The 13,087-nt window shown below is 43.4% G+C and overlaps 1 protein-coding gene across 1 annotated transcript in view; it reads right to left on the reverse strand.

Moving 5' to 3' along the window:
* Plpp4 (phospholipid phosphatase 4) overlaps positions 1–13,087 on the reverse strand; it is a 199,428-nt gene that overhangs the window by 4,055 nt on the left and 182,286 nt on the right. Inside the window, exon 10 of the mRNA XM_033761387.1 lies at positions 8,239–8,409. Within this exon, the coding sequence (XP_033617278.1) occupies positions 8,239–8,409 (171 nt within the window). The remainder of the gene's footprint in view (positions 1–8,238; positions 8,410–13,087) is intronic.

The raw sequence follows: 13,087 nt of genomic DNA on the forward strand, positions 1-13,087 counted from the left end.
AAAAAAAAAAAGGAAGCAAAGAAAGAGAAAATGACTTTGAATCAGGAAATCTGGTAATTGAACTGTCATGTAAAAAGTGGTCACAAACTTATCCTCTTCTCATGAGAACTAAGTATCAGAAAAGACCTCCCAAGGCTGACCATACCAAGGTGCCAAACTATGTTCACCAGCTTGAGAAGACAAGAAGGGCTTCTGAAGATATGCTGTCAAGTTCCCAAGAGGAGTACTTCCCTTACTGTCACCATGGCAATACCCAACATCACTGATCTGCCTCGACATGAGACCTTGTATGCTTTGGGCTCCATGACCCAAGATACCAGGGCAAAATTCAGCTCTGGAAAACTCAAGTGACGCCAGTGATTTTTGTTGCTGTTGTCATTTTTATTCTTTCTAGTGATTCTACTACTAGTGAGGCTTGTGCTTGTGTGTGACTGAGTTTCTACAGAAGTCATACAGCATGGAAAATGCATGATCCACGGACAAGGGGAAAAAAATGACCTGTCATGTAAAGGTACAAGATCCCAATAATGAATGTAATTGTACTACATACCTAAAATGTACCCAAAAACTCAATAAAAGAAAAAAAAAAGAAAATGCATGATCCACCTGGTACATTGTAGGCTGGAGGGGCAGGAGCCATGACTGTCTTACTCAGAAAGACAGCCTCACACACAGGCACAAAGATGCAGGAAAGAACAAATGACTGAATGAATATTTAAAGTGTATTTTAAAAGTTTATTTTAAAAGGAAAGAGCTTGCAAAGAATAATGCTTATTATATTAAAACAAGTGTAAATAAAAAATAACATAGTAAAAAAGAAACATAATTTAGTCCAGATCATCCATCCATCCATCCATTCAGCACACGTTTATCAAGCGCTGTGATGAGCTGAACTGTTTCCTTTCAAAAGGAATACTGCAGTTCTAATCCCTTACAATTCAGAATGTTGCTCAGTAGGAAATAAGTTTGTCGCAGAAGTAATCCGTTTAAAAGAAGGTCATCAGGGCGGGTCCTGATCCAGCATGGCTGTGTCTTTATAAAAAGGGAAAATCTGGACACCAAAACAAACACATGCAAGAGGGAAGATGACGTGAAGAGACATGGAGAAGGCCATGTAGGGCAGAGGCAAAGACTGGGTCTATGCTGCCAAAGCCAAGGAACATCTGGGGTTACTAGGAGGTGCGAGAAGCCAAGAAGTCTCCTTCCCTACAGGTTTCAGAGAGGACGGCCTTGAAGGTTTTTGGTATTTTGTCACAGCAGCCCTGGGAAACTAAGCACCATGTGCCCTGCCAGCAAAAGACATCCAAATCTTTGCCTAAGAAGAGAGCATGTTCCTGTACAGAGGCAGAAAACAATGCAAGACTATCTGTTTACTTACTTTGCTGCTTCCATGTACTACTAGAGATAAGTGGAGTAACTGCAACAGAGGCCACATGCCAGAGAGCTGAAGATATTTACTGTCTGACCCTTTACAAAGTCTGCCTACTCACAACCCTGTTCTAGCTGATAGGAAAGGACAACTATGCATATTAAGTTGCTTAGTTTGTGAAAAGGTGATGTGAAAACAACACAGTTCCATCTCACCCCAGAAACAATGGCTACTATCATGGAATCAACCAATGACAAATGCTGGCAGGGCTGTGGGGAAAAGAGGAACCCTGCTCTACTGCTGGTGGGAAGGTAGACCTAAGCAACCATTGTGGAAATCAGTATGGAGATACCTCAAAGAACTAGGATCGGAGGTCCCATGTGACCCAGCTATCCCCCTGCTGGGTATCTTTCCCAAAGAATAAAAAGGATCATGCCACAGTGATATATGTGTACCTATGTTCATAGCAGCACAATTCGTGATAGCTAAAACTTGGAAGCAGCCCAACTGCCTATCAACTGGGAATGGATAAAGAAAATGTGTTTTTTTGGGTTTTGTTTTTTATTAAATGGAGTACTACTCAGCCACAAACAATGAAAAATTAGAGACATTTATAGCTAAATGGATGCACACTGAGGCGATACTCTTAAGGGATATAAATAGGACACATATGTGTAAATACGGATTAGTTTCTCTGGTGTGAGAAGCTGAAAGTGTATATAAGGACTAAAAGGTATAATAGATAATATGAAGTAGGAAAAAAAGTGCAAAGTGGAAGGGGAAGTGAGAGGGATAGGGAAAAGAAAGATGAGAATGGAATTAACATGAGAAAAAGAAAAAATGGAAACAAAGCCTTTGTAGATAGGGAGGGGTAGAGGGGTTGAAGGGAGGGCAGGGGAATGGGGAAAAATAAGAACCAAGATGGATTATGTAAAGGTGCAAATTTCCATTGATGAATGTCACTACACTGTATACCTTAAATGTACCAGTAAAATTAATTAAAAAAGGTTAAATCCCAGGATTGCTGCTCTGTATTGCTCAATTAAAAAAAAGTTTTTAAAAGGTGGTGTGAGCAAAGGGAGAGACTCTGGGTGAGGGATGGGTTGAAATTTAAATCAAGTGATCATCAAAAGACCCAGGTGGCCTGTAAGCCAAGCCTAGAAGAAGGAAAGGGAATAAGCCACACTCACATCTGGTGAAAGGGTTCTCAGGAATAAGAAGGAGGCAGTGGAAAGGTCCTGGGTGAAATGGGCCTGGCCTTGCTCAAGAAGTAGCAAGAAGCCTAGAGGCTGGGGTCACATGAGCAAGGAGGGTAAGAGGCAAGCTCTTGCAGGCCACTGTGGGACATAGGCTGTGGTGGTAAATGAATAGGGAAACACCAGAAGATTTTGGCAAGGGTCACACAGGCAAACTCAATCCTAAAGGCTCACTCTGGCTGCAGTGTAAGGGACAAGGAGGAAGGAGGGAGACCACCTGGGAGGCAGCTGCAATATTCCTGTCACTGGAGTGGAATCATCAAAGCGGAGAGGGATATGATTCTGGAAATACTTCAAACAGGAAAAGCAAAAGAAAACTACAGGCAGCAAAGAAAATAAAGGATTCCTCAAGTAAAGTGAAGCAAGGTCGTCCACGAGACAAGCCCAACCAAGGTCTTTCTTCCAGGGGAAATAAGCAAGCAGCAAGCTAACCTGGTGGGAGGAGGCAGTAGTCCTGACTGAGAAAAGCTCTCCTGTGGGCCAAAGTAAACCTCTACAGCGCTCTGATCAGGCAGAGGTGACCTGGGGCTTCAGGCTACTCACACTACCCCAAGGAGAACCATGGTACTGATGCAGAGGTGGGTGGACCGCATGGGCAGACAAGGCGTCGAGGTTTCCAGAGAGGAGTCGTGCAGGTGATGACAAAAGTGAGTGCAGGCCCTGCCTTACAGGGCAGCTGCTCTGTGGAGAAAAAGGAGGATCTCACCAAAGACGTGGAACCAAGGAGAGGGAGCGAGGGAGGGAGATGCACAGTGGTTTTGTTCCACCCAAGGCTGGTGGGCTTTTGATGGAAACCGTAATACAGTTTCAAGAGCTCCTGTTCAAGTCAAATCAAAGTAAACCTGGAGATTTCTTCTGACAACCAATAACTCAGGGAAGGCCTGATTAAGAGAGGTTCCCTTACCTCTGGTGGGGCTGGGGAGCTGGGCATTGCAGAATACCATCAGGCTTTGATAGAAGGGTTTTCCCATAGGGAAAGAACCTCTGCCTGGCTATTTTGAAGGTTAGAGTCTTTTACGGCACATACAACAGTCCAACACAGTGTCTGCCTCTCCAAACACATTTGCGGGGTTGAAAATCAACTGAATTCTGGTAACTACATGCAAGTTTATTTTTGTTTCAAGTCATGCCTCAGCACAGTCCGAGAAGCCAGGTTTATCCAAAGATGGCCATCTTTAGAACCACCCAGACAGACAGCAGTGTCTGAGGCTGACTTGGAAGCTTTCCAACTTGAGTGGGCATGAATGACTGTTTCCTCTCTCTGACCTGTTTTTCTGGGTTACACCCAGATGCTCTTTCTTATAATGAAACACCACACAGGCACCTAGGCTGCTCAAAATGACCTATGATTTCCCAAATTCATGTTGGTTAAATGGTTTCTTCTAAGCCTGAATTCCCACAAGAAGACATGGATCTAGTAGCAAAGACCTGGGGTGGGGTCTCAATATATGACCAGCAGGCCAGGTGCGATGGTGCACACCTGTAATTCCAGCACTCGGGAGGCTGAGGCAGGAGAATCGCTGTGAGTTCAAGATCAGCCTGGGCTACATAGTGAGTTCCAGGTCAGTCTCAACTATATAGTGAGACCCTGTCTCAAAAAAACAAAACAAAACAAAAAAATATATATATGACCAGCAGTGAAGCAAACATGTTCCTGCCACTCCAAGCTGTAACCCTACCCTGTCCGTAAACCCTAAGTACACACACACACACACACACACACACACGGCACACACATGGCACACACACACATGCGCATGTGAAAACATTGTTTTAACGGTATTATCTGCACTCTCTCAACATGTACATTCTTTAACACAGAAATTCCACAAGTCTAAGTTCTCAAACACCCCATTAATCACAAAGATGAGCCCCTGTGCAAGGCACAAGGCTTTGAGCTAGCATCCCTTATGAAGCTCCCCAGTTTCCAGTTGACCAAACAGCTAAGGTTTAACAGAGACTTGGAGGTCAGCCACACACATTTAGTCTTGATATACTCCTTCTATTTCTGAGGAAATTTTGCTAAAATGCTTCAAGTGACCCTCTCTACATTGGTGCCTCTCTATTTTTCTCACATAAAACAAAAGACTTGTATATTTGGAGTGGACTGGGAAGACAGAAACAACAGAAGTATGCAAAGACTGACACTGCAAGCCATTTGAGATTATGGGCTATTTATTAGATATGAATATGTAATGGAGTAATCAGAGGCATTTCCACATTAGGTAAAGTTGCTTAAATTAAAATTGAAGGCTGGGGATTTAGCTCAGTGATTCGGTGGCCTGCCTTGCAAGCGCAAGGACCCGAGTTCAATCCCCAGTACCAAAAACAAAAAAACAAAAATTAAAAAAAAAATTGAAATGGAGTCATAAAATCTCATAATACCAATGCTGTTAACAAAGTCTATAAAAAGGGGGACTAAGGTTTTCTTGTTATTTGTGGTGCTCCATTTGGATTTTCATCAGGATTGATGACCCCTCCCCATGGTCAGTGGGCAGCTCAGACCACTGATGAAAAACTATACTCTCAGTCAGATTCCCTGCCTCAAACTTAACCTACACAGTTGTTGAAAGTTTTGCTGTCCATTTCACTGCCGAGCTGGAAACACTGAAGACCTCTGTGATCTCTCCCTTAATAACAGCATGTTGACTTCATAAGATTTCCCATCTTCAAAGCATCATCGCTTCTTAAAAAGTAACAAAGATGGAAAGGTGGAACTGAAGTTATGATGTAGATCAGGGTCTCTCAACTTTGGTAGTACTGGTGTTTGGGGCTGGATAACTCAGAGGAGGGATTGACTTGTGCATTGTTGGGTGTCTGGTCCCTTAGCCTCTAGCCCTCTACCCATTGGATGCCAGTAGCACCATTCCTCAAAGTTATGACAACCCCAAAGATGTCTCTAGACATTGCTAAATGTCCCTTGGGGTACAGTCAAACTCTCCACTCCCCAGTTGAGGACAACTCGAGCAGAAAGTGATAGTGATGAAGAGGAAAACAGAAAGAATGAACCTGACGCAGAGCCCATCAAAAAAATCCAAGTAAAGGCACCTGGCTGATTTCAGGGATACAAATCAAAAAGATATGGCAGAGTTGGGCTGCTGTTTGAGCCATAGCAATGACCTGTACTGACAGATGCATGCTCAGTTTGGGGTTACAGAAGTCTCGCATCACACACTTTTGGCTTTTAGCATCACTGGACAGACTTCTCTTGTTTTGCTTTTCCCACAGAATATTTATAGTCTCTCTCTACTGCTCAGACTATTTCTGTGCCTGCTGGATAGAAAAGTTATGAAGTCTTATTGTCACAGGCCTTGGATTCACCAGCTGCATTATAAATCCACCAGCTCCTACAGCCAAGTGCTGGAATTCTACATTCTTCCACCAAAGCCACATTCCTCAGCCACAGAGGTAATGAGTGACAAACAGTCCAGACACAGAGGAAGTTCTGAAGAGGCCAACCCGTGCCTTAGATTTTTAGTACTAAATCACTATGCAAAGGCTTTCATCCTTCTGTGAGATAAAGGGAAAAATCTATTCAATTCTGAAACTTTTAATCACTCCCCAAATCCAAAGTGGTTGAGGAAAACTAAAAACCCACGATTTACAGCTTACAAACAGATCATGTTGCAAAAATATATATGCTACCAAGTCTGTTATTTGAGAAACACAACTCATCCTTCCTTAGAGACAATGCGCTAAGCAACACTGACACCAATTTGCATTTATATAGGCATGTTTAATTACAAAGTACATTTGGGTCTATTATTTCAACCAGCCTATGAAACAGTCCTATGAAATATTCAGGGATTATGGTTCCTGTGCTCAAGGAAGAAAATGTTGTTTGCAGGAATACATGGGAAACAATTCGTACAAGACCATTTGGCCCCTACTATTCTTCATGGGGAAATGCCCTGCACATACAGGCAACAGTAAGTCTGTGGGAAAATGTTTCTGGTTTCAAGGGCGCAGTGGGTGGTGTATGCACTTGTTGCTGTTAGCTCAGTGACTCCGTCCTTCTCTCCTCCCTCCCTCCCCGCTACAATGTGGCTCCATAACGTCTAGAACTTCATCTGAGTCACTGCAAAAAATAAAGCACAAGGAAGGGCTCAGGCCACTACCCTATGGCCTCCTAACTATCCAGCAAGTCTGTTTTTTTTTTTTTTTTTTTTTAAGAGTAGGAAGAAATTGAGGGAAAGAAAGCTTCTGTCTAAGAGAGACAGAAGGGGGACCAGAAAGCGGGTTGCCCGCCCACTCCACTTCTCCAAGGTCTCAGTTCTTGATCAGCACTTGATGCCTGATGCATCCACTCACCCAAACCATGTTTCAGCCTCTCTTCCCCACACCTTGCAGCAAAGCTGCGCCGAGGCACCTGACACCTAAGTCAGGAGCTCCAGGAGGGTGGAGGGCAGACCCAGTGCTGGGAGGGAGTAGGAGAACCTGGGGCAGTGTTGGGAGAAACGTGAAGCCCCCAGAGAAGACAGAGAGAGGTGGCCTCCACCAGGAGTTCTCTTCACCTCTGACCTCAGTTTCCTGCCTCCCTACCACTGAATGAGGCCCTGGAGTAGGTGAGAAGGGACAAGTCTAAGGCAGCAGAATGCAGAGACAGGAAAATCCAGGAGGGAAACAACACCTGGAGGCATCAGGATAAAAGGAAAAGGAAGAAGAGGCTTGGCCACAGACTGGCGGTGGAAGGTCACTTACCTAGGCAAACAAATGCTCATTCATTGGTTCAAAGTAGACACGTGACAGAGGAGCTCTTTACCTATGCTTCTCAGACTGCACCAGGAAGGTTATACTTGCATGTTAAAAAACAAAGTTTCCACATTCCCCCACCCAGTCCAATTCCTAACTCAGGATTCCCAAACGTCTGATCAAGATGATCTAAAGATCGCCCTTTGGGAAAGACTGTCCTAGATCCTGCTTCCCTGGAGGCCACATCTCCTGTGGGTGGCACCTCTGTGTCTGTTCCCTGTTTGCTGTGGTAGGTGGTGGTTTTCTTCCAGGCAGACCGCGAGCTGCAGTTTATCTGTAGAGCGGCATGGCAGGCTTTAGTTACATTCTAGGAACAAGTCCCTTGCTTGTCTTGTGTGATTTAGATTTCTAACCAATGTCACTGGCCTGACAGGCTTAGAAGTAAGCCTCATTCCAACTCTGCAGCCGCCACTTCAAACATTGCTGGAATCGATCCCTGGCTAGACACATGCTTTGGAACAGCATCCATGGTGAGAAATATGTCCTCGTACATTGGATTTGATATGAGAAATGAGCCCCCCGCAAACAAAAACAATGAAACCACTTAGTACCAAGTGTGAAGATTGAAGTAAGTGATCCAGGAGAGAAATTACATTTGGGTCTGAGGCTCAGGGTGATTTTACATGGAAGGCCTGACTTCCTGGCAGGACCCAAGCAAAATCTCCTTGAGCACCCAAGAGGAGAAGGAAGAGCTCCAAGTCTTTCCCAGGAAGGGCAGCACGAAAGCTAGAACTCACTGGGGCAGTATATGTACTTCCGATGGGAACTCAGTCCTCCCCAACTTGGTGCAGGTCTCCATCAAACCCTGGAGAAGAGGGCTGGCCATAGTAAGGACTGGGCAGGCCCTGGTCAGGGACTCACCTTGCCAATGGTGCTTGTAGTCACACATGCGGGACAGGGCGATCATCATAGCGCAGTACAGGGGCAAGATGGCAGCACAGAGCCGCCAGCTCTTCCCGCGCCCAGTCTCCGTGAAGCAGTGCAGCTTGCCCGCCAAGTAGAATGTCGTAAAACCGAGTCCTGAAAAGGCAACTGCCGAAAAGAAACAGCAGGCATTACTCTAGCTGTTGGTAAGTGGCAGGCAAGGCAGGAGATAATGTGGGAGACATCCTGGATTTAGGCTCACAATAGACAGGTCGCTTCTGGCTCTCGGAGACTACAAGAACATCCTGGTCTCACCAGATGTATTTAATACCCTGACACCAGACTTAAAAATATGCTCCTGCCCATAAGATAAGACTACAAGAGCAAGAAGCAATTTAAATATGTTCAGGGACCATTTTCATCTTCAGAATTAAGGATTATTTTAATCTTACATCATTGCCTTTTCTCTTTTACTTTCATTTTTAGTTTTATGTTAGGATTCCCTATTTTTAATGTTCATTCAGAGATTTCTTTAACTGAAATACCGAATAGTTTCTCTGGTGTGAAAAACTATAATAGTACACAAGATCCTAATGAGATAATTAATAATGTGAAATAGGAAGTAAAGGGCTAAAGGTGTAGGGAAAGTGGGAAGGGTGGGGGAAAGGTAATAAGGGAGAGGAAAAAATATGAGAAATTGAAAAAATGGAAATAAGTGTTTGTAAATGGGGAGGGAAGGAGGGGGTGAAGGGAGGGCAGGAACAAAGGGGAAAAAATGAGAATCAAGACCTATTATGTAAAGGTACAGGATCCCAATAATGAATGTAACTGTATTGTAGACCTAGATTGTACCAATAAGATCAATGAACAGAATAAAAAATATATGCTCCTGCCCTTATCACATTTCTTTGACAGCTGACATGAGCCCAAAGGGCATGTGCTCTAACTGCTTTAGAGTAACAGGGAGTAACCCCACAGTCATTACAATACCATCGGATTGTGGTTCTGATTTCTCTGGTGTTAGTGTCCACCCTGAGCACTCCCCAAATTCTAGAAAGACAAAAGACCTGCCAACACTAAAGCTCACGCAGTTGCCATCTCTGGCTCTGCCCACACTTTGCTCTTGAGGGTGAACTTTTCTCACTGACAGCTGCTACCTCTAGCTCTGCCTGTATGAATCTCTCCCCAGCATACTTTAACCTCCAATCTAAAACAGACGGGGCTACTCTGAGTCGAACTCACTCTTGAATTTTCTCATCAGCCCACTCCCACTGTGAGAAGTATGCCTTCCTTTAATAAATCTCTACCTTTCTTACTCTGAGTCTGACCTACTCAATTCTTTGGGATACCATATATTATAGTATATAGACAAGAAAGCCACAAGAAGCTTTTGGTCCAGTCATTTGTGGCCACACAAATGAAACCTGAGGACATCACGTTATGTGAAATAAGCATTACACAGAAAGACAAATGCTGTGTAGTCTCACTATATGTAGAAGGTAAAAGCTAATCTCAAAGAAGACAGTAGAATAGTGATCGGTAGAAGCTAGGCAGAGTGGGGAGAGGGGACAGAGAGAGCTCTGATGACAGTATTAAAGTATAGTTAGCTAGGAGGAACTAGTTCAAATGTTCTGTACACCATCATAGACTACAGTTACATAGTCTGCAATAATTTATATATTTCAAAGTAATCAGAAGTAGCCAGTTTCCCAACATAAAGATATGATAAATGTTTGGAGAGATAGAAATGTAAATCACCCTGATTTGATCATTACACATTGTATATAGCTATTAAATTATCATACTGTCCCCAACAAATATATAAAAAAATACATAACAACTGAAAATGAATTAACACCAAAAAACCCCACAGTTGTAGCTCAGTGAGATGAAAGGTGGGTCTCTGAGGGTTTCGAACAATGGTTCTCCACCCTGGTTAGACACAGAGCCACCCTCAGTACTTGGCAAGCTTTAAAAGTCACTGGTAGCCACTTCCCATTGCCAGACACTGTGTCTGTGGTGCCTGGGAGTGATTCCTGGCACACATGCACATGCACATAGATGCATGTGGTACGCAGGTACTGCAACTCCCCAAGTAATTCTAAGGCTGCCACGAGTAAGCACAGAGGGTTTTATTGACATGAAGAGCTACAGGTCCTGACTATCTCTGGACGCCATCCTAGTCAAAACCTTCCTTTTGATTAGAAGATACACCGTGGGAGCAGTGTTCTTAGGTGACCCACCCCAACAGTGACTTGGTAAAATAGGTCTTCCGTATACTCTGTCAGTACACCAACAACTTTAAGAGACTGCCTAAATTCTGAGCCCCAGCTTGCACATTGTGCGGGAGCTCGGTACAAGTGCAGACTCTCAGGCCCACTGCAGACCTACTAAGTTAGATACTTGACAATATCCCATAAGGAATCAGTGTGCACACTGCAGTCTTATAAGCCCTGGCCTAAAACCATTCATCATCTGTATAAGAGATCTCTAAAAGTCCATCTTAAGGAAATAGTGTAAACTATGATGGAAATTTGGAAATTCTTCTGCTTAAAGTTATTTATGAATATGGAAAACGGAAAGTGATCAGTACAGAGGCATAAATAAGCTAACTGTGACATTTCCATTCAATAGGCTGTGATGCAACCATAAAAATTAAGATTATATAACAATATTCCCAATACTTAAGAAACAATGTCAAATGAAAGAACCAGGGCTCTGTAGTATAGACCAGTGTTGGCCAGACTATGGCACATGTGCTGTAGTGGGCTGTTTGTTATCACTGAAAGCTCTACAAGTTTTGCTATCACTGGCATAGACCATAGGGTCAAGATACTCATGGTTATGACACATAGTAATGAATGGCCTGCAGCTTTTTCAAATTGTGTCTGAAAGTAATATATCTTCTTAATGAGATCTCGGCAATGCACAGAAACATACCAAAGTAATACATTTTTAGCAACCAAAGGGAACAAGATTACAGTGGAGTCCTCCCTTTTCTAAATAGAATATTAAACCAGGTTTTCCCAGCTATAAAAATGAAGCAAAAGTAAGGAAATAGGAGTGTTTGATCAGCAAACAACAAAGGAGTACAGACATATATTTACTGAGTATGTATTGTGCTTAAAGTAAGAGCATGTGAAACCTTGCATTGCCCAACTCTGTTCTGGATGGTTTACTGAGACAGAGGGCATGAAGTGATTTAAGTGGTTTTCCAAAGTGACCCCATCTGGCCACTGTCCTAGCAAGTGTGATGGATTCCTAATTCTCATCCACATCCTCTTTTCTCTGTTCTTACATTCATTTGCATTCTCCCATGAGATATAAGTGGGAGCAGCAGGCTGGACATTCAGCTTTGATCTCTGTTGGCCTCATCCTAAGCTCTTAAAGGAGAAATAATAGGCTTTATTCAAATTTTACATCTTAGCAAGTCTACTCACCTAATTACACTAAGTGTGGGAGCAGAAAAGAACTGCCCTGGGCTTTGAGGGGTAATGGATGAAAGTCTCCAAGACTGGAATCAGAAGAGAAGCAGCCAGCCCTGGCTGTTGCCAAATCGGCATCTCTCAGGAAAACAAACAGACTTAAAAAAAAAAAAAAAAGCAATGAATTAAGCAGATTTTGAGTAGAAATTTGTATGTGTTCCCATAGAAAAAGAAACTAGGGACTTTAAGACAGAGGAGCCATTAACTCAAGCTAACTACACCACCTATACCTCTGGGGCCTTCAGGGAATGGAGATGAGCAAGGGATGCCTGGCTCAGGTGAGCACCCTAGCTTCCACCTGATCTTGGATGCCCCAGGAACTCTCATCTGGACAACTCTTGTACCACAGTCTTTGCCTCATTCTTTGGAGTATGGGTAAAAGATCTTTCCCTCATGGTCGGAACCAGTACTGCACTGCAGCCCCTCCAGAGTGTTAAGCCTTGCTTCTGTAAAGGAAGGATTTGCAGGCATTTTTAAAGGCTGACTACAACAGTCTAGAGGCTGCAGGCATCCACACCACAGCCAGTCTTCTTTTGGGTCTTGACCTGCTATTTGATCTTGGGACAATACTTCTAAGCATCATTGCATGCCCTTACTTTTCTAGGTGACAGGATGAATTTCCAATTTCATGCTAAACCTTACGCTCGTCACTTTCTCTCTGACACTTTTACAGCTATTGAACTGACACAATGTCCTTTGACAAAGGACTTCTAAGGTGATTCCTTCTGGCCTGGAAGGTACCTCCCTGCACATTTTGGAAAATAGGGATTACAAGATAGAATAAATGTATTCCTATCTTGATAACATTACCAACAAAAGAAATATAAGTAGAAACCTCCCAAGCCGGTGGAGTGAGAGATACCAAAAATCTGCTTGTTCTAGGTAGCAAACTTGTTCACTGGTGTTCCAGAGTTTGAAATACATACGCACACAGGTGCCCACACTCATTGCAAGAGGGAAGATGAGCCCCCTTGTTAGTGATGGGAGGGAGGTAGCCACAGTGATCTGTGGAAAGAGCACATGTGGTTGCTTTGAGACTGTTGCAAGTTTTCTTGGCTAGAAGCAGCTGATTGTAAATATTTATATGTGGATCTCACAGTGCAAAGCAAAGATGCTCTCAACTAGGAAGAACATTAAAGGTAATAGTTTCCCACCCTGATCTGGCAGTTGAAATGCTCACTTGCTGTTTTCAGTGAGAGCAGATAAGCAGAGGACCACAGTCCAAGGAGCTGTCCCAGGAGCTGATGTCCAGTGTGTCTCTGACAGGGCTACTCACTCTCTGGTGACAGTGAGAAGCAATCACTGATTCTTTTCCTCAGCCACCAATTGATATATGTAAATATGTGTATGTATATATATAT

Source organism: Fukomys damarensis, unplaced genomic scaffold, assembly GCF_012274545.1.
Source record: "Fukomys damarensis isolate Sample0158 unplaced genomic scaffold, DMR_v1.0_HiC HiC_scaffold_8, whole genome shotgun sequence".
Classification (NCBI taxonomy): domain Eukaryota; kingdom Metazoa; phylum Chordata; class Mammalia; order Rodentia; family Bathyergidae; genus Fukomys; species Fukomys damarensis.